General features: G+C 40.3%; 1 protein-coding gene across 1 annotated transcript; it reads left to right on the top strand.

Annotated features, from left to right (window-relative positions):
* Positions 1 to 16,580: 16,580 nt before the first annotated feature.
* LOC127103833 (uncharacterized) lies at positions 16,581 to 22,181 on the top strand. Its single transcript, XM_051041073.1, has 2 exons — positions 16,581 to 21,040; positions 21,680 to 22,181. The coding sequence occupies exons 1-2, from the start codon at positions 16,581 to 16,583 to the stop codon at positions 22,179 to 22,181; spliced, it is 4,962 nt and encodes a 1,653-aa protein (XP_050897030.1).
* The last annotated feature ends 906 nt before the right edge of the window (positions 22,182 to 23,087 follow it).

Below are 23,087 nucleotides of genomic sequence, written 5' to 3'. Positions count from 1 at the left end.
AATCAATCACATTTAAAATTCCAGCAATGCACAAATCCAGAAATTCACATCACAAAATAAAAGACATTCAAATGGACAAGTAGCCAAAAATTGGAAGTGATTTGGATTAATTTTCAATTTATTATGATTTTTAAAATTTGGATGAAAATATTTGAAATAATGTGAATCATGCACATGATAATTGGAGGGAAATGATAAATGGTTTGAGTAATTTGAAAAATGCTGGAGCGGAGGATCGAACCATGTACATGCAAAAATGATCAAGCGCTGAAGAAATAAATTCCAAAAGCGCTGCCAATGGGAATCGAATGGAGGACGCGTTTTCGAAACGCTGCGCTTCACTAATGAAGTGGCGCCTAGTCATAGTCAAACGCGCACGTGGAAGTAGTCAAGGAAACAAGAGCCAATGGATTCGCCACGAAGGAGCCATGCAAGCAGATGACAAGGCAAACCCTAGCGCCAACGCAGTCAGTTACAGACGGTGGCTCGAGCGGTGGTTTCCACCGTCTTCTTCGTGAAGACGGTGGCGCTACAGTGCCTCAACCAATTTTTTTTCCAGATTTCACAAACAAGCACACCATTAGAAAGCTCTCATCAAACACAACACGAATCCAACATTATTTTGGCCAAAATCTCCATGGATCGTGCAAATCGAACGAAAACATTTATGCATTCAAAACTTCAATTCCAGATATCTCATGCCATTCTCACCCATTTTTCATGAAATTTATATCAGCGTGATCAACATGAAAAGATCTACCTAAACATGTGCATAAAATGGAGAATTAAGAGGTTCAAAATCCTAACCTCTTGAAAAGCAGTCAATGGAAACAAGCGATTCAAGTGCTCAAACGATCCAGATCCACTCCTATATTGATGACTTGAAGCTTTATGTATGAATTGAAGCTTGGAAATGCTTGGATCTTGATCAAATTGCAACTTCCATCTTCATGTTCTTGAGCTTGATGTGCTTGATTCTGGCTCGAATTCTTCAAATAAATGCTTGGATCTTCATCAACAACACTCAACAAACCAGAATATGCAAGAAAATTGCTATGCTATGTGAAGCATTTCGAAGTTTCAATTTGGAGAAAATTTGGAGGGAATTTGAATCTAGATCTAGAATGAGCCAAAACTCCAGAATTCTGTTATGATTTGATTTATATATGGTCTCTTAATCACATCCAAATCAAAATTAGGCATGAGTTAATTATGATTAGTGAAAATAAGGTGCATGACCAAAATTGGAAAATGTGAGGTGCATGGCAAATTTGGACGTGAACAGTACCATATGGATGCTCAAATTCACTTAAAATCATCTCATAAGCATAATGGCAATGGTATTTTGTTCATATGATGCACCAATTTTGAATTTCCAAATTTCCCTCCAAAATGAACATGCATGGGCAAATGATCATGTAATTAAGTTTCATGCAATGTCATGATGGATTTGGAAAATATATGTCATGAGGAGCATAATGCAAAAAGAGGCACTCAATTTGGAGCTTTGGATCAAAAGTTATGGCTTGTTGAAGTTCCATGTACACATTGCAATCATTTGGCCATATCTCCTCAACCATTCATCAGATGCTCATGATCTTTGACTTTTTGGAAATGGGAGAGAAATATCTTCAACTTTCATGTTGGACAAAAATTAATTTGAAGCTTATTTGATGTTGGAAAGTCAAGTTGAATATGGTCCAAAAACTTGCCATTTTTGGAAACTTGAAATTACAGGTCACTTTCCATTTTGGGAAACTTTTGCACTGGCTTTAAATTCTTCAAAGTAGATGTTTGACATGATGGATAAGCCTTGTTTGAACATGAATGGGATGAAGAAATTCAATTCTCACACTCAAAGCCCTCAGTTGACTTTCAGTTGGCTTGCATTGGTCCTTAGATGACCTGACAATGCTTGATGAATTTGAGCTTCAACCACTTGGAGAATTTGCTCCAAAATGAACCTCTAGCTCATATAAGCTCAAGATAATGACATGTGGTCCTTATACCAAGAAAATACCATCACCTCTTGTACAAAGGAAAACCTTGAATTGCCTGGCTTGATGACTGCTTAGACTGCAAAATAAATGTTAGATGACATATTTTTGGTGCTTTTGGTTAGTGATTAAACAAGAAAAGCAATGATATACAATGCAAGCAATGCCTGGTGATCCAAAACCACTCACAAGGATATCCCACCCACAAGGAAGGAAGGCAAGATGCTCAAAGATCCTTGAGGCTATGTAATGCTATGATATGATGCCATGAGGGATCTTAGGGACAAAATTGGGGTCTTACACCAACAATTAGGATTTCACATCCCCTATTCTTGATGATATAGTCAGACCATGCTTTTGAAACTTGATCTCCACACAAATCCTAGCTTTACAATCCCAAGGTTTTGAGTCCATGATGATCCACTAGTGAAGGAATGATGCATATGAATGAATTATGAAAGTATGCAAATGATCCCCAAGCTAAGTGGTTGGATGAGAAAATAGGAAAAAGGGGGGGCAAATTTTGGGGTACAACAGCACCAGCAATACCAGATCACAACGGAGTGAACCAAACTCCTACGCATGATTATTAGTGATCGAAGCTATTACCATCGTGGATCGTGTTATACGTTGCTACAATATGAAATGCTAGATATACTAGTTTTATTCTATCACGTCTTATTATCACCATTGAGATTCATTATTATTGTTGATGTTGATTTGTCAATTAGAGCATCTATTCTCCCTAGCACTTTAGCATGGATTCAAGAAACGGAGGTCAGAATACACGTCGAAGTTCGAGGAAAGAGAAGGTTCCAAGAATTATAAATTCAAATCTACGAGTGGCGACAATTTTCGATCCAATGCGTCACAGACAACTGACTCATGGCAATGATTTCCGATCCAATTCAATCAAATTCCTAGATCTATGTTGATGAAAGTCAAATGTATTGAATAATAGATATCCTTTGGTCATCAGTAATTTTGTAGCTTACTTTAGCGGAGCGGTAAGGATTGTGCCCTCAAAGAGGAGGAATACGTGGAGGAAAGACATGTCGGGCTCCCAATGACATTAGAGTGGAATGTCCTTGAAGATGCCTCTGGTTGGAAATCTCATCTAAACTCCTGACCGACTTTACCAACTTATAAGGAGACATTAAGAGGAGCAATCATATCGCTCATTTAGATGCTTAGGGGGTATACAGTTGGGTTATGCTAAGAGGTAATAGGCGGCGGTTGTGGAGGCACTGATTGTCATATAGTACCTCGGGGTAAAGGAAGTGAGAATAGTTTCATCCAATTATCTAAGAGGTATAACATTGAGTTGCCCCCAAGACGATCAGATATTTATGGTCATTAGTAGGCTACATCTATGAATGTTTCAATCGTCTGTGACAGACCATCACACCATCGGGCGGGCGAAAGGAAGGCATCCTCAGTCGGCGCTACGATCAACCCAAGAAATCATGTAAAAGGAGGATAAATCAATATCCTTATGATCCCCTCTATGAATTAAATACTCTGCAAGGTTTTTTACAATGTTAGTAAATAACATGCTAAATGTTAAACACTATAGTCATAAAGAGTCGTCTAAGTACATGACAGATTTCACAATTAAGAAGCACTCTTCTCAACATGGATACACACGTTATCTTTGGTAAATTTCAAGAACGTGAGATGGAGTTGAAACGACTTGCTTATGATGCAGAAGATGACGAAGAAGAATAGGAAAAACATTGCATTTAAAGCTACTAACATCAAAGATATGTAATCAGAAGATGAAGATTGTCAAAGTGAGATTAATAAATTCATGAAGCTCACGTTTCAAAAAAATTAGGAGTTTATAAGGCTCAAAAAAGAAAACTTCAAGACTTCATAAGAAAAGTGAAGAAAGGGAACGTAAGACCAAACTGACCATAAAACCATAAAAGCAACCATAATCAGAGAAGATCCAAGAAATCGAAAAAAGAAGCTAAGAAAGCCTACATATCTTGGGGTGACAATGATGATAAGGAAGGAGAAAACATATGTCTCGTGGGAAATCATGAAGAATATGAGGTAACCTCTTATTTTTCTTATCAAGACTTATTTTGCATTTGTAAAAAGTTAACCAAATAAATAAGTAAATTAGAACAATTGTCTCTACCTTCAAAGACATATTATTTCTTCCCTCGAATTGAAAAATAAAAATTATTGGAAGAATTAGAAAATTTTAATGAGATACAAAATGATCTAATTAAAAATTATGCCTCATCTCATAGTTTCTTATATCAATTTATCCAGTGTGATCAATGTGACTTTTTAAAAAATAAAACTGATGATTTATAAAATACACTTGATAAATTGACTAAAGTGAAAGACAACTTGAATCTTTTGTTAGTTAACCAAAGGGCGTCTTACAATAAGGTTGGTCTTGGTTATGAACCTAAGAAAAATAGTTAAAGCTTTAGAAATATTTGCAATACCCAACAAATATCTAAATGCAAAACCCTAAAATGAAATCACTATAATGAAAAGGACCACATTGTCATGTTCTATTTTATCAAAAAGAGTCATGAGAGCAAAGAAGGCATCATCCTTCATACTCTTTATAAAGAGAATTTTAAAATTAAAAATAGAAATATGATTGCTCATAATATGTATTTCACTAATATCAAAATATCCAAAAATGTTTGGGTAACAATGGTAGAAAAGTCAAGTATAATGTAGATGATGATATCGACAGTTGCTCCTCAAGTCACGCAAATGAAGAAATAAATATGTTATATTGTTCCACTCCTACGAGGGAAGAAGTTTCTTCATATAATAACTAAAAGACAAAATCATAAAATATTTATTTTTTGGTAAGATCCTTTATCTTACCCTTTAGTTTGTTTTCTAATTAGTAAATTGCTTTACTACATAAGTTACTTAGTATTAAGTAAGTTGTGCAACAAAGGTAATAGGTTATGTTTAATTTCACTTTATGTGTGGTCTATATAAACATTAATGTAAAATGCTTTTAAGACTTATCTTCTAAACAACCATGACTATAGAAGAACTCATACATATCATCTTTGGTGAACTAACCCCTAGTAGGTAGGATTAGAGGTTGTTAACCTTGCAGGTATCCCTTAAAAAACATCCTTGGAAGATGAAAATAAAGGGGGGAATATCAAAGACAAGAGGAATTCCAAAGTTCAAATGGATATATTCAAGTTAAAGAAATCAACTTAATAGACTAAATTTCTATCTTAAGAATGGAGTACCATCCCATTCAGAATGTTCATGGAGATATTTCTAAATAAATTGCATCTCAACACTCTTTTATAAAGGTATGTAACCATGTGGATTTTGTTTCACAAATTAAGTCAAAGGAAATTGATGAAGCTATCATCAAATAACATTGGTCTCTTGCTATAAAAAAACAGTTGAATCAATTTGAGAGAAATAACGGTTGGGAACTTGTTCCTGAAGCTATTTGAGTTATTGGAACCTTAGTGGATCTTTCGCAACAAGCTTGATGTTTTGGGAAATGTTTTGAGAAATAAAACAAGACTTGTTGTAAAAAGTTACATTCAACAACAAAGTATAGATCTCGATGAAACTTATTCTTTTGTAGCTCAACTATAAGCCATAAGGATGCTTCTAGATTTCTTATGCATTATATTTTCGTAAAATCTTCCAAATGGATTAAAAAAGGCACTCTTGAGTTGTTACATCCATAAGTAAGTTAATCATTCTCCCAATTTTACCAAACTCTTCTTACTCATGCTTTCAAAGTGAAAAGGACTATCTACAATCTGAAACAAGCTCCTAGAGCTTAGTTTGATAGTCTGAAGAATTTTCTACTTGAAAACAAATTTCTAAGAAGGAAAAATGATATAACAGTTTTTCAAAACCAAGAATTTCCTTTTTGTGAATGTTCTTTTATCAATTTGATGCTACTAACAAATCCTTTTGCAAGGATGCTCTTGTTATGATGCATATTAAACTCAAAATATGAGAGTTTTTTGTATTATATTGGGTGTGCGAGAAGAAGTAGTTACCTTATGGAAATTTCCAATCATGACGAATTTAATCAAGACACCGATGGTATTTTTCAACAGATTTGATCAATGTGTTAATGTTGATCATGGAACCTCTTAGAAGGTTAAGATGATATATTTGTAATGGATTTATCAATCCTGTATTTTGGACCAATTATCACATCAAATGATTTGTAGAGAAGGAAAATCGACGGTGGCTTGTCGTTCCCTCGAAAGGGGGAGTTTTCTCAAATTATCTTGAGATTTCGAGGTAGTACACATAATTGAGATTGAAAAATTAGAAAACTCTGATTGAATATCTATTAAGTGATTTATTAATTTCTTAGTTAATTTATTTTCTTACTAACCTTAGGTTCATTTTTTAAATGTTTGTGGAGCAAAGTGGTTCCAAACACCTAGAGACTAAAATGAGGTTGTCCAAAAGACTCTTAAGGGTAAACAATCATCTTTTGGAGAAATCTGAGAAAGAAAGAAGTAGACTCTATAATTTCCTCTCGATTTTTAAATCTTCAAAGACTTTTAAGTTTTGTTCGAGAAAGAATCAAGGGGTATAAGTTTTTCAAAGCTTACCTACTGGTTGATTTCGAATCTGGATGCTACCTTTTATTGGAAGAAATAAGATCTTAGATCCTATTTTGTATGCCTTACCCTGGATCGCTCAAGCCCATCTTTATAAGGTAACTTGCTCCTTTTACATAGGATTTATATGCTTTGATTATTTTCTACCTTTTTGTTCATGCCAAATAGGGTGAAGTATACTCTCAAGGGGAATAGAGTATACTTTCTACTCATGTGAGGGGAAGTTTTACCACTCCAATTATATATTTATATGTTTCCTTTTACCACCTTCCTGAGAGATGCATTGTCATCATAAAAAGGGGGAGAATGTGGATATATGTGCTTGCATGTATGAATTTGATAATCCCGCAAAATATACTTTCTAAATTTTTTATGACGACAACAATGATTGTTGAAGTTGGTGGCAAAGGATTTCAACTCTATAATGATGGTATTCAACCTGGATATATCATAAGACTCATCTCCAAGAAGATTCAATAAAGTGCTTATATGATTGGATTATTTGGAAATTCTTGAAGCATCAAAGTGTGAAAGACAAAAAGTGTGAAAACTCATGAAGTCGTGACTATCTGAGTGACTAGAGTTTTGTAAAAGTAAAGAAGTAACTGCTAAAGTACTAAGGCAAATCACACACACTTACAAGTATTTTTAATCTCTTTTAACTCTTAAAAATATTTTTAAGACCGAGCCAAGTGATTAATAAAATGTATACTTTCTTTTAAAAGGATTTTTTAAACTACCTAATCGATTGTGGCATTAAGTCAATCAATTGGAAATAATTGTTTTAACTGCCCAATCAGTTAGGACATTAAGTCAATGAATTGAAAATATTTTTTTTAAAAGCCCAATTGATTGGGGAATTAAGCCAAGCAATTAGGAAAGCATCTTAATGACTTGTAATGACTATATATCCAATCTTTATATATTTAGAAAATGTAATAGAATAAAATTGATCATCCAATCGATTGGGATAAGAAGCCAAACAATTGGGACTTTAATTTCCCCATGGATCTTTTCCTTTTTTGGATTTTCCTTCTCCTATATAAAGAAGGGTCACCTCTTCTTTATTACACACCATTTTCCAAAGCTTTACATTTTCTTTAGAATTTATCTCTCTATTTTCTCTCTTTCGCTCTCTAGAAATAATTTTTCGTTCACTTAAGTTGTCTCGGTGCTTTTGAGTGAAACATCACTTGTGAGGAAGAAATTGTATTGGTCGTGATATTGTTTTATTTCTAGAGAGTGTGATACTCTTGGAAAAATGAGTTTGATTTGAGATAAACCAGTCATAAAATCTTTGTTTGGAAAATCTTTAAACGGTTTGTTAGCTTAGCCTGGGAGAAAACTCTCACTTTGATTGGGGATAAGCTTGTAAGAATATCAATATCAAATTTTATTAAGGTTCATGGGCATGAACTATAAAAGCTAAAAGTTTATAGTAAAAATCCAAGAAGATTCCTTGGGGACAGGAGTAGGTCAACGTTCAGCCGAACTTGGATAACTCTCTAGTGCAATATTTAAATTTTATCCTTTTCAATTTATGCTACTTATGTTTACTATTTTTTCCACTACTATTTACTATATCTTTAAGAAATTACTAACATGATTTCAAGTGTAATTGAGAAAACCACTAGTGTGATCGCGAAGTTTAAATACCATAATCTCCACCTCTTGTGATTGAAGTCACATATCCAACAGAACCGACCTTGATGCCTTGGGAATTGTCGGGATTATAGAAAAACTACAATTTATCCATGTTACCATCAAGGTGTAATCACACATGTCAAAAAAATAAAAACAAAAACTATATGACTTCATCCTCACCAAAGATCTCTCTCCTTTCCGCGTGAAAGACCATACTCACAATCGTATAAGTATCAATTTGCTTCATCCTTTGCTCAGAAGAAGGAATTTCTCCAGGGCCAAACCCCACTACAGAGACAAGTCCTTAAAACAAGAACGCATGTTATCTTTCATAATAACCTCTTCAGTAGAGAGAGGATTTAGTTTAAGGCGGTAAGAATTGATACTATAATAGAAGTGAGACCATGACCAATACGTCAGGAATCCATTTTTTCAATAGTGGGAAGACTCAATTGAAGCATATCAAAAGGCAAGATGTATCTTCGGAGAGGGATTTCACCAGCATGAATGGCCTCAGAAAATTTTCTCAGTCGCTGGTGAAAGAGTTGAACCAAGGATCATCCGAATGAAAGGTAATAAGCCCCTGATCACAGGTATTATCTTGAGAGGTGTGCACAATATATAATAAGTCGAAGAACATTCAGAGGGAAGGCTTCAAATACTTGTGCTCAACCCAAAACTGAAACACCTTCATATAAGCTCATGCCCCCGTATGAACTTGGGAGGTGGAAACCTTCAAGTGTTTTAGGAAGGTCACCTCAAAGTCACTAAAGGGAATCGCGGTCCTATTCTGGTGAATAAACACTCATAAAATGGGGCAAAGCATTAATCAAAAGAGCTACATATCCTTTTTTCTAGGCCCATGGGAAATACAGACCGATTCAGAGGGTTGCCGACTATGAAGTCTTTTGCATCTATGGTCGTTTCATTATTTAGAATTGATGGAATTCGTAACACTTATGCATCCACCCAAACGTAGTTGCTTACATAGGCCGAGTCCACAAACGCCACGCCCATTCGGGATAACTCATCTACTTTAAAACGGGCGTTAGGCTTGATACATGAAACTAATTCTGATCTACCATGATAATCCATATGGATCCCAGTTTCATCATCATTAGGTTCACGGTTGTGGGCTCTTTGGTAAACCTGAACGAAATCATCAGTGTGTTCCCTTATCAACTTGCTAGCTTGGATTTTCGCATCAGACAAAGCGGGAGAGGGCATATGGACCTCAGTGTGATTCCCCTCACCATCATTATCTGATAAGAGATCCTAAAAATAGTCTAGGAAGAACCTATCTCATTGCAGGAGTTCCCATATACCTTTTTTCTGAATCAGAATCATCAGTAAAGGATACAACTTTGTGGCATATGTGATCATGAGCAATGGGATAGGATTGTGAATCAAGAGATACCATCATTCCCACAATAAAAGATACATCACTCTAAGAATCATTCTATAGGCAAAGAGGGCTATCACTCGTATTGGCTAAGAGAAATTATAAAATGCTTAAGGTAAAAACGTAAGTGGAGATGGGTACTTGGAAAGGCGGGATTGAGGAAGCAAAGGTATGAAGAAAAGTAGGAGCTTTGAGCTAATAACTACAACTTATCTAATAAATGCTTTCACAAAGGAAGAGAAAAAGGCATTTATTAATAAGAAACACTTTAAGTAAGAATCTGAATCTCAAGGATTGTGAAAGGTTTCTTCGGTACTCAACCGCTCCTATATATAGGAAAATACAATTGAATGAACCAGATCAACTCTAAAAAATAATTACAAAATCAATGGTTAAATTTCCCCTAGGAAACATAAACAATTTGAGTTCACTCAAGTGCAGTATAAGTAGCATCATGCTCTAACTACTCACTTCAAACCTTGTTAAAAGAAGCACTAAAACATTTCAATGATGGAAATATATTTAATCCACTTGTTCCCCTGCTACTTTTTCAACTGGCTCCAAATTTTTCACTAATAACTCAAGTCGAACGACATCCTTGAAGGCCGACTACAACCGCTAAAGACTTATTCAACTCCCTAAGCACATGGAAAGCCTTTGGGGCAACTATTATGGGTTGGCCAAATGCTCAAATAGTTGAGGCCCATATAAATGCAAGTCCATATAGAATGCAAGATACACTTTTTGATCTCCACTTTTCACTATAATCATCTTGGATCTTAAACTGACTTAGGTGTTGAGTGTTAATCTTACAGGTCCACCCATGCACTTCCGCATCAGAGATCAATACCACTAATTTAGGATTCTTCACCATCTACTTCAATTATTTATTATTCCAGTACTGAACAATAGTACAAAAATAAAATAATGTATATGTAAAATAAATAAGAAAATTGGGACAAATGGGATAATAAGTGTATTTAATAGAGATATGAGAGGAAGAAGAAATCATGTAATAATAGTGAGTAAGTGGTAAATAGAAAAGACATGAAGAAGAGATATATGTAACATAAAGAAGATAAACAACAAAAAATAAAGAGAGGGGGGATATTTGAGAACCATCTTTGAAGATTTTCTTCGTTGTCACTTGGTGTCTCAACTTCTTGGATAAGTGTGTTCATTCTTTCTCTTTCCATCTTAGTTGGAACTTCATAGAATTACTCAATGGTGTCCCACATTTCTTTAGCAGTGATACACTTATAAACATAAATATGTTATATAGTGCTTAAAGCACTTATCATTAAGTACTTAGCTTTAAACCCTTCTTGCACCTTTCTCTTTTCTTCCGTGGTTCATAGATTTCTCGTTTGCTCATTACTTAATTATTAACAAAATGAGTATGAACAAAAGGACCTACTAGAATATAATTCCACAATTCAAACTCAACAGAAATCAAAAAATATTTTTATTCTTGTTTTCCATATAGTAAACATTTCACCATCAAATAGTGGAGGTTTGGTCATAAAATACTTCTTGTTAAAAGAAGAAGCATTTGAGTTCATCATACTACCTCCTGAGATTATTAGTCTTACAAGAGAAGTTAGAATATGATGTCACTTGTTGATCAAGTGACTCCTAATACAAGATGGGGGTGAAATGTGATATTCAAAATTTGAAAAATAATTTATAAAAACTTTAATTTTGAAAAAAAATATGTTACTGTAGATAAACAAAAAGAAAAATAGTTGTGGAATAAATAAAAAAGGAGAATAAGAAGATATAAATGCACCAGAAAGAAAATAAAAAACACTAAATAAAGAGATTGTACTAGAGATTTATACAATTTTGGCCTAACCACTTAGCCTACTCTTGCCCCCAAGAGTTTCCCCTTGATATTTCTACTAAAATCAACTTTGAGCTTTTACAGGATCAGTGCAAACAACCTTGAACAACACTTGAAGCTTTTAAATAAGATCAACCCATAAAATTTCTAGCAACAAACAAAGCTTATACACAAGCTTAACTCAAATACCACCAAATAAAGCTTTCACACAGGCTTAACTCAAGAACCTTCACCTTAAGATTTTTCAAAGTTTACCTTGCAACCATCAAATTATTTACAAAGATATTACTCGAGAGAATCACATTCTTGAATAAAACAGTTTAAGCACAACATTAGTATAACATAACTCTCAGAAAGACTTTTCACTCTTTTCACACTAACACAATTCTAGTGAAAAAATAACTTTATAAGAAAAAGAGAGCATAAAGAACAATATAAATGTTTCTTTTCAAAAATAAAGCGTAAAATAAAATGAGGATAAGCCTCCTATATATAAGAAAGGATTGGGCTAAAAAAGGAAACGATATATGTAACCGATTAAAATTATATGTTAATATATTAACCAACCTAAATAAGGAAAGTTTAAGTTTCGATATTACATGATTGATTAATAGCCCATTTAATCGGTTAAGAGGCATTAAAATTTTATTTAATCGATTGAACGGAATCCTTAATCAATTAATCAGTTTAAAATGCCTTCGTGGTTGATCAGCCAAACTTCTAACCAGTTATGCATGTACTCAAAAATATTTTAATACATTTTATCAAAAGAGAAAAGAGGTTTGAAAAGAATTTTGTGTATGTGTGAATGTCTTACTACCTCAAGATTCACTCTTGTTCCTTTTACAATATAATTGGTCAAACTAATTTGCTTAGCGCAGGATCAGACGACCTTTCACACTTTCTCACTTTCTCACTTTCACAACTTCAGTACTTCGAAGGCATTTGCTTGATTTCATGTTGTCTAGCACTTCAACTAGAACTTGAAACATTTGGATGATGTGGCTTAATATACTTTTTCTTGTTCATATGCCATCGTTAGGAACCATTGGATAATTGTTATCAACTCCCCTTTTGACAATTGTCACAAAGGACTCTCAAAAGAGCTATCATTAGCACCAAAAATCGTTTGACTTATGAATTTGTCATCTTTTAAACTGCTTGACAATTGTCATCATCAAAATCAATTGATAGTTATAGCTTCACAACACTTAGATCCAGAGTGGAAGATCTTTATTATAGTTGGTAAAATACTGCCACCCGACGATACCTGGAAAATGCTAGAGGATTCATGCCTGAAAAATGGTTCAGATGAAAAAAGGCATTATGAAGGTATAAGTGCTATGAAATTAATAACTTTCATGTATGTAAATTACCTGAAATAGAATTTGTTTCCTTTCACTTTTCTTGTCTTCCAATGACGAGTTTCATCTAACTTTAAGTATCGGTAAACCAAACAAGATATGCCCTAGTTATACTTGTGAATCCTCTCAAAGTTTAATAATTAGTTAATGCATACAAAATCGACATAATTCACACTTTTATCCATAAATATCGTTGTGCTAACAAAAAAATTGTCTTCAATACACATTGTATATGATAAGCGACATGTGTATCATCAACAACATTATTAACAGTCACAATCAAGTGGTTTATGTAATTTTCCTTTAGAAATGAAAATCTAGCATCTACTCCTCGGGCATTTACAATATATTTTTAGGCCTTTTACATATCAACTCCTTATTGTGTCACCATAAGTTCTAATGCATCGGATCTTTAAATTTGACTGTGATCCAACAGTTTGTTTGTGATCGGAAGATGGAGGATGCACGATACATCATCCAGAATAATAATCATCTTAACAATGGGAGTATGAATTGATGACATCTTTGAGTCATCTTTAAACAAAGGCTGACATAAGACCGTGGCCAATGTAACCATATCATGGCCCACAAAAGTCCTTTAGTCAATATGCTTGTAATACTCCTTAAAGTCATGGTTCATCTAGTTGGGACATATTTATATCTTTATGCCATGGTTAATACATTTTAGTGTCTCACGATACTGCAAAAATTTATTACATCAACGCCAGACAGTTCAATTAGTATAATGATCATAAAACAAATGTAAAATGCATAACTAAATATTTGTTCTACCAATCATTCCCACATCAATAACATGGTATGCATATAGGGGGATAATGGAATGCCTTATAGGCCTCCAAGAAAACTCTGAGGTGCCGCAACAGTAGGTCTTAAGGGAGCATGTACGAAAGGAGAATGAGCATGTACAACAGCAGCAAGTGCGTCATCATGAGACCGAAATCCATGACCATGGGATGAAGATTCCTAAACAGTACTAGATGATTGTCAAACTACATATAAAAATTTAGTTTTCTCCCTATATACTGAATCATGTTGAGATAACCGACCATGCATGTGTTAAAGGTGATAAAAATACAGAAGAATGGGGGGTTGAATTATGTATGCCCAAAAAATTAGGTTCACTTATGAACCAGCAAGTTCAGATTCTGAACAATGTTAGAATCTGATATCAGAACTAATTACAACAGCGGGAATAAAATGTTTAGAAGTAAATGCAAGCAACACACAAAGATTATCACAGATCCTCTCCTCAACTGAGAGTAGTCAAGTCCCCTTTCTTAATAAGAGCTTTTCAATATAACCAAACAAGTTACAAATTGCTCAAACTCACTTGCAAAAGACTTTAATGCTCAATCAACCTAGAAAGATACTTCTGCTCAAACAACTTTGCAAGAGACTTTTGCTCAATCAACCTAGAAAGAGACTTCCTTGCTCAAGTCCTCAGACAAGAGACTTCCTTGCCCAAGCACGCATGCAAGAGACTTCCTCTACTTTGAACAAATAGTTTAGTAAATAATGGTAACCACTATACTTAGATACACAATTAGAAGTATAACAGTTGTTCAACAATCACAAAGGTTTTACAACCTCTTAAGATTTCTATGATAAACAAAAATAAGAAATATTAAGATCTTAGGCAATAACAGTTACAAGAAATAACAACTCGGAGTTATGCATAACATCTTTCAATGTGTTGTGATGTTGTAACCTTCCTTTGAATCTTAAACTTTCTTTTATAAAGGCTGAGAAAGAGCCATTGGAGGGTTTGAACATAATGAACAGACTTAGTGAAGAAGCATGCCAAGATAGATGTTGGAGAATGCATCTGGTATGAAGCTTTGTCCACTAAATAAAGGCATTATTCACAACATATTTCTAAGTAATAGGTATATAATAAAAGGTAGAACAAACTTAAGATGTCACGTCACTATTTCTTGAGCCTTGCAAAACAAAACCCTTGTTGACTTTGTCTAGAAATCTGGAACTTTGATAAGACAAAACTGCTTTGGTACAATGTACAAATTAAATGCTCTTCAACCTTTCAGAATTTGAGTTGTCTTTAGAAGATGGTCATGAGACCAGAGTCTGAACCTTCAAAGTCTGATGCCTTCAGATGCTGATGAACCAATTTCAGATTCTAATCAATCAGAATCAGATTTACATTTCTTCTTAACATATGCTTACAATCAGGATTAATTGTATGCTTGTGATACTGCACACTTAAAAATATGTTAGCATACTCATTTGTTCTTTAAATACTTTGTCATCATTAAAACCTAAGAGACATGAACAATCTTGTTCCAACAATCTCCCCCTTTTTTATGATGACAAACAAATATATATAAGAACAATGGTTAGTCAGTTTTAACAAACTTAACAACATCAGAGTTTGAGGTTTGTAAGCTTCCCCTGAGTCTAATAGTCCACAAGTTGATTTCTGTAAGCTCCCCCTAAATTCTATCCAAGTTAATTTAAACTTATTTTGATATAAAAAAATGTTCAGAAGAAATCAATATCAAAATAACTGAATAATTAGGGTTCAAGATTAATTAAAAGCATTAAAAAATACTTTTAACCTTCTTAAATATTCCCATAATTTTCTCCCCCTTTTGTCATCAACAAAAAGTGAGTTCATACAGGTCAACAAAGAAGTGAACAAAAGTATTTAATAATACAAACCAATATATGGAAAAAGTTAATTCTGATTAAACCCAATATGAACAACCTTTACACTTCTCAATACTGAGAAACGACAAAAATAGTAGAATTATTTATGTGTTTCTCAAGGTGTCACACGTCATTCAAAAATATCAACAGTTAGAAGTCATCATTGATGGTATTAAATGGTCAGATGTTCCATCTTCCCAAATGCAACGTACAAGACACTCAACTTCCTCTTATAAAAGCAAACCATCAGAGATATATTTCTCATCTTTTCTTCCAACTCTTCTTCTCTTCTTAGCAGTATAAGTTCTCTGACAGATAAGGCGATCAACACCATATCAACGGAGGTCATAGTACCTGTTCTGGACTGGGCCACGACGCTTAGCACGGCGCGGCCCAATGCTCGCCAAGCCCACGTCCAAACGACCGTATCCAAGCGACCACGAGGACACGTCAGGTGAACGACCGTCCGCCCGGAGAATGTCTCCCCGGCCCCTTAAATACGTGTCGGACAACGAGCGGGTCCTCCTCATATGATCTCCATCCACTCATCGTCAACCCACGCCGCGGGCACCTAAGTTGTGTCGGGCAGAGCCATAACGGCATCTCACTCACCACGTCACCCAACTCCCCTATATTGTCTCCTTAGGGATAGGGGCAGTTGGACCAGGGGGCAGACCTTGGTCTAGGTCTTAACGCTTCTTACGCGTCCCCTGGCAGCTCCTCCTTGGGCCTAGCTAATCCAGCCCATTAGGAGCCTTGGCCCAGCGCTGGGGGCTCAATATAAATACCCCTTTCATGGCAAAGGGGCAGGTATTCTAACTCACACTCTGATAATCTCATTCTGTACCTTTTCTGACTTAAGCGTTGGAGCACCTTGCAGGTACACCCCCCTCTCATTTCATTCTCCAGCCCATTCACCAAGACCTTGGAAGGCCCTCCTGATCAGGTGAGATCAGTGGCGCCGTCTGTGGGAACTAGCTATCCCCATCTTCATCAAACGAGGATCAAAAGCTCATTTGTTTCTGTCCTTCCAACATGGCCGGAGAACAACATAGCGATCACAGCCGTCCCCTCGTCAACTACAATATGGACGACGGCCCGCCATCCCATGAAGCGGACGTTCGGGACGGTCATCCATCCACCCCGTCTCCAGAGCCCCAAAACAACGGAGATGCCTCTCACGCCCACAATTTGGGGGCAGAGACATTTCATCCCATTCCCGTTCCCGTTGAAGGAGACGCCGTAATGATTGCCATGGTGAATGCCCTCAATCAAGCCGGTTCTATGCTCCACCAGCAGCACAAACGAATCATGGCCCTCGAAGCCGAACGACAAGAAGCCCGGCCCCAGCCGGTGAGTAGGATACAACAACGTTCGGAGCCAACGAAGAAGCGAGGACGTCGCTCTCCCGAACCCTACGCCAGCAGGGCACGCGCCCGTCGTGACGGTGGTCGAGCGAGAACATCACCAAGGCGCGGGCACAGCCCCGACAACAACGAACTGTCTCCCTTAAGGAGCGACGAGGAAGATTTGCATTGCCCCCTATCTCGGGCAATAATGGAGGCCCCGCTCCCCAAAGGCATGGAGAAACCGCCAAACCTAGCTGTGTACGACGGGACTACAGATCCCGACGATCACGTCGACAACGTCAACGCGATGCTCGACTACCGCAATGATATAACCGGGCACCTCAAATGCCGACTGTTCTCAACGACCCTCAGGAAAGGGGCCATGGCCTGGTACAAAAGCTTGGCCCCTGAGTCCATTACGTCATGGAGAGTCATGAGGTCCATGTTCACCCGGCACTTTACAGCTTCCCGTCGTCACCCCAAGACTGAGGCGACCCTTGAAGCCATAGTGCAGAAGAAGAATGAAACACTGCGCTCATACATCGAGCGATTCAACCAGGAAGCTGTCGAGGTAGATACCACCGAGCACATGAAGAAGTATCTCCTCGAGAGAGGTCTCTTACCCGGCAGTGAACTTAGCAGAGCCGTAGGGATCGAGCCTCCCCGCACCTTAAACGAGCTCCTGCATAAAGCCCAGGCCTACATCAGATACGAGGAAAAGCAGGTGGCACACAATGCCCGCAGCGGACGTAACGCTGGGGAGACCGAGCACTCAAAACGCGAGGACACGAGCATTTCCCGTCGCAACGGAGACAAACGAAGAGAAGAAAGACCTCGCGAGCTCCGGGAAGGAAGAGGCCCCGCGGGCAGATATAGCGAGTACACCTTACTGACAGCTCCTCGAGAGCGTATCCTCGCAGAATGTATCAACTCTGAATTTAAGCAGGGCAGGGTCAGGTTCCCAAAACCGTCTGCACCAAAGCCCCACACCGACAAATCAAAGTACTGCCGGTTCCACAGAAGTCACGGGCACGTGACCGAAGACTGCGTTCACCTGAAAGATGCAATTGAAATTTTAATCCAAGAAGGGCACCTGAAGCAGTACACGAGGAAGAACGAAGCTCCCAGACACGACGAGCCAGAGAAGAAGAGACCCCGGGAAAACACACCCCCTGACAACTCTCCCTATCAAGTGGCCCTCTGCGTGTCACGACCGGAAGATTTCTTCCTCCCCGAACCATTACCCGAGGGCAAGATCACTGCACTCAGCCCCTGGGAAGACTTCCCTACCACACTGGTGATATCAGGAGGAGGAACTAACGGGGAATCCGCGGCCCTCTCCGTCAAACGTAAGTTCGACGAACTCCTACTGACCGCCCCCGAGCAGAAAGCGACATTGACAAAATACCGGGGAAAATCCAACCCAATATCCTTCTTCCTGGAGGAACTCCCGGGCGGATCCCCGAACTCGGCCATCCCACTATTGATAAGAGCAAAGATGGCCCGATTCGACGTACGACGCATCCTGGTCGACGAAGGCAGCTCAGTGGATATCATGTACGTCCACCTCTTCAAGACTCTGAAGCTAGACAAGACCAACTTAGCCCCATACGTCGGATCAGATCTCCAAGGATTCAACGGAGCAACAACCAGACCGTGGGGATATGTTGAGCTCCTCGTCACCTTCGGCGAACAAGAAACGGCCAGGGAAGTCAAAATCCAATTCCTGGTCGTAGACTGTCCGTCTCTCTACAATTGCATCTTTGGACGCCCGACACTGGCCGAACTCACTGCGGTCCCATCCACCGTCCACCTGAAGATGAAATACTACACCAAATTGGGACGTGTGGTCACCATCCATGGTGACATCGAAGCAGCCCGACGATGCTACGACGCCGCAGTAAAAGGACAGGCCGTAGTCAGCACGAAGAGCAACTGCAACAACAAAAAACTCAAGACCGAGGATCCTGCCCGAGGAGTCAACGCCATCGACCTCGACTGTCGCATCGGGCTGGACGAGACCGAAGAGGGGAGGTTCCCCAAGGAACGCTCTCTCGAACACCCGGTCCGACCAATCCCCGACGGGGAGTTCGAACTCATTCCTCTTGGGGACGATCCGGAAAGGACGGTGAAGATAGGTAAGGGACTACCCGAGGAAACAAGAGAAGAGCTAGTAGCATGCCTCAAAGAGAACTCCGACCTCTTCGCGTGGAATGCCGCAGAAATGCCCGGGCTGGACCCCGAGATCGCGTGTCATAAGCTAGCTGTAGACCGGGCAGCCAAGCCCATAGCACAGCGTAGACGCAAGCAATCGCCCGAAAAGGCAGAGGCTGCCGAGCGAGCTGTAAAAGACCTCTTAGAGGCAAATTTTATTTCTGAAGCCCAGTACACAACCTGGCTCTCTAATGTAGTCCTCGTTAAGAAAAATAATGGAAAATGGCGTATGTGTGTTGATTATACTGATCTTAATAGGGCTTGCCCGAAAGATGCTTTCCCCCTCCCTAATATAGACTCGCTCGTTGACAACTCTGCAGGTTTTAAACTCTTGTCCTTCATGGACGCATATAGTGGATACAACCAGATCCCTATGTCGCCCGCAGACAAGAAACACACAGCGTTCATGACCCCAACGGGCAATTACTATTACAACGTGATGCCGTTTGGGCTCAAGAACGCTGGCGCTACATACCAACGCATGATGAACAAAGTCTTCAAGGACGAAATAGGGGACATGCTCGAAGTATACATGGACGACATGATCGTCAAATCACACGAGGAGATAACCCATGCTCGACACCTTACGAAGGTATTCGAGCAGGCGAGACAGTGTAAAATGAGGTTCAACCCCGAGAAATGCACGTTCGGAGTCCGGGCAGGCAAGTTCCTCGGTTTCTACCTCACCGAAAGAGGGATCGAGGCCAACCCCGACAAATGCCAGGCATTCTCGGAGTTTCCGACCCCGAAAACCAAAAAATCGATCCAGTCACTCAATGGAGTGCTCGCCTCACTCTCCCGTTTCATCGCCAAGTCCGCCCAGCACGCGTTGCCGTTCTTCAGACTCCTTCGCAAAGAGGCTACCTTCGACTGGACCGATGAATGCGAGCAAGCGCTACTCCATCTAAAGAAGGTTCTGTCCCAACCCCCGGTCTTATCACGGCCATCAGAAAAGGAAACCCTATACTTATACCTATCCGTGGCAACCGAGGCCGTCAGCGCCGTTCTAATAAGAGAAACCGACGAAGGACAAAAACCCATCTATTTTACGAGTAAAGCACTCCAAGGTCCCGAGCTCCGATATCAGCAAATCGAAAAGGTCGCCCTGGCCCTCATCAACACAGCAAGGAGACTACGATATTACTTCCTCGCACACACGATAAAGGTGAGGACCGACCAGCCAATCAAACAGCTGCTCGGGCGCCCGGATATGGCCGGGAGGATGCTCAAGTGGTCCCTAGAACTCTCCGAATTCGACATACAATACGAAAATAGAAAAGCCTTGAAAGCTCAGGCACTGGCCGACTTCGTCGCGGAGATGACCCACTGCCCGACTCCAGCAGAAAGCGCCCACAAATGGACGATCTTCGTCGATGGCGCCTCTAGCACATCAGGCAGCGGGGCCGGGATCATCCTCGAAAATGAAGAAGGGATCCTGATAGAGGTATCATTAGCGCTAGCGTTCCCAACATCAAACAACCAAGCCGAATACGAAGCCTTCCTCGCAGGCCTGAGGTTAGCCGAGGACCTAGGAGCAAAAGAGGTAAAAATATCCACCGACTCCCAGCTCGTGGCCTCACAAGTGCGAGGAGAATACCAAACCAAGAACGACAACCTCCTCGAGTACTTGTCCCTCGTCAAAGAAAAACTTGATAGATTTGAAAAATGGGAAGTTCAACACATACCCCGCGAGCACAACACACGGGCAGACGTTCTCTCCAAACTAGCCAGCACGAGGAAAAAGGGTGGGAATAAATCAGTAATCCAAGAAATCCTCCCTCGGCCCAGCATCAACAAACTACCACCTCCACTCGAGGTCAACGCTATTGGAGATGCCCACTGTTGGATGACACCCATCTACAATTACCTCACACGAGACGAACTCCCGGCTGACCCGAAAGAGGCGACCACTGTCAAACGACGCGCATGCTCGTACGTACTCCTCGAAGGCAAACTCTACCGGAGAGGATTCTCCATCCCACTACTCAAATGCGTCGAGGAAGAGAAAGTCCCCGACATACTCGGAGAGATACACCGGGGAATTAACGCTCAACACCTCGGCGGACGATCGCTCGCACGAAAAGCCCTTCGAGCAGGCTACTATTGGCCGACCATGCAAAACGATTCGAAAGAGCACGTCAAAAGATGTGACAAATGCCAACGACATGCCGACATGCACCTCGCACCCCCGAACGACCTCAAATCGCTGTCTTCCCCATGGCCCTTCGCGTGGTGGGGCATGGACATCCTCGGGCCCTTCGTCACCGGATCATATCAGAATAAATACCTCATCGTCGGGGTGGATTACTTCACCAAATGGATCGAGGCGGAGGCACTGGCTAAAATAACCGCGCAGAACATTCTCCGGTTCTTCAAACGCAACATCCTCGCTCGGTTCGGTATACCCCAGGCACTTGTCACAGACAATGGGACACAATTCACGGACGGAGGATTCCAGGACTTCATCGCCAGCCTGGGCACCACACAACATTTCACGTCTGTCGAGCATCCGCAGACGAACGGGCAGGCAGAGGCGGCCAACAGGGTAATCTTACGTGGCCTCAAACGCAGACTCGGCGAGGCAAAGAGGGCATGGGTCGAGGAGCTACATAGCGTCCTATGGGCCTACCGCACAACACCACATTCTACCACCGGGGAAACCCCGTTCCGACTAACTTACGGCACCGAGGCAGTCATCCCGGTGGAGATACGGACGCCAACGAGGAGGACGGAGGAGCCCCTAGACGAGGAAATGAACGATGAGACCCTTAGAGCCGAGCTCGACCTAGTCGATGAGATACGTTCCGAAGCAGCTCTCCGGGAAACAACCCTCAAACAAAAAATAGCACTACGCCATGACGCGAAAGTCATAAAAAGAGAGTTCCAGGTCGGCACCCTGGTCCTCAGAAGAAACCAGAAAAACCCGAGAGAGGGCAAACTGGCGGCCAACTGGGAAGGCCCTTACCGCGTCCGCGACAAAACGAGCAACGGGGCCTATTACCTAGAAAACCTACAAGGAGAACAACTCGCTCGACCATGGAACGCAGAAAAACTTAGACAATATTACAGCTAAGTACGCCACGGGGAGACGTGGCAGGTACGGCCACGCTCTTCGTCCCCAAAACCCCAGGGAGGAACCACGAGACCCGGGAACGATCCGGGGTCACATAACAAACACAACCCTCCCCGACGGTTGGGATCTTGACCAAGACCCAACGTCGAAGTACCAAGACTGGCAGGGCACCCAGCTCGCGATGGGAGGACCCAAGCCTCGGGACCAGGGTTCGAACAACGGACCCGGGCTTCGATACCCACGGGCACAAAGCCCGACACTTCGTCGGTTCCCTAAACCGAGGAGATTAACAAAGTCGAGCAGAGTACGAATTCATGCAAACAAGTATCAAACACAAACGAGCACAATGAACGGTAACAAAAATATTCATACATTAGAAACGACAAAAGCGGCCGAAGCCAAGTACGCCCGAAGGCCATATTACAACGCCCGAAGGCCAAAATACATAAGGCACGCAGGCCATGATAAGAAAAACATATAAACTAAGACTCCGCTCGGAGCTCCTCTTCATCCTCTTCTTCTTCTTCTCCCCCCAGCTCCTCCTCCACTTCAAACGGACAGATGATCTCACCATCCCGGACGCAGCAGTTATAGGCCGACCCTTCCGTCACCAACTCAGGGTTCAGAAGCCCGAGCTGCTCGACAGCATTGTCGAAACCCTCTTTGAAGCAGGCCACAAGATCTTGGTTGAGAGTCCGAATATGCCCTAGCAGCTCACCGCGCGAGCCAAAGGCGCGTTCCTCCTCGGTCTCATCTGCCAAAGGACGGACCTTTCCCTCGAGAGACTCAACCTGAGCCCGTAGGTAGGCGTTGTCCTCGGTCAGCTTCTGATGGTCGACCACCTGCTCTTCCAGGCTCGCCTTAGCAGCCTTCAACTGGTCCCTCTCCTTTTCCACCTCCTCCAGC

Source organism: Lathyrus oleraceus, chromosome 7 (genome assembly GCF_024323335.1).
Source record: "Lathyrus oleraceus cultivar Zhongwan6 chromosome 7, CAAS_Psat_ZW6_1.0, whole genome shotgun sequence".
Taxonomy (NCBI): Eukaryota; Viridiplantae; Streptophyta; class Magnoliopsida; order Fabales; family Fabaceae; genus Lathyrus; species Lathyrus oleraceus.
The sequence above is the reverse complement of the archived record's forward strand: the minus strand, read 5'-3'. Positions and strand labels throughout refer to the sequence as shown.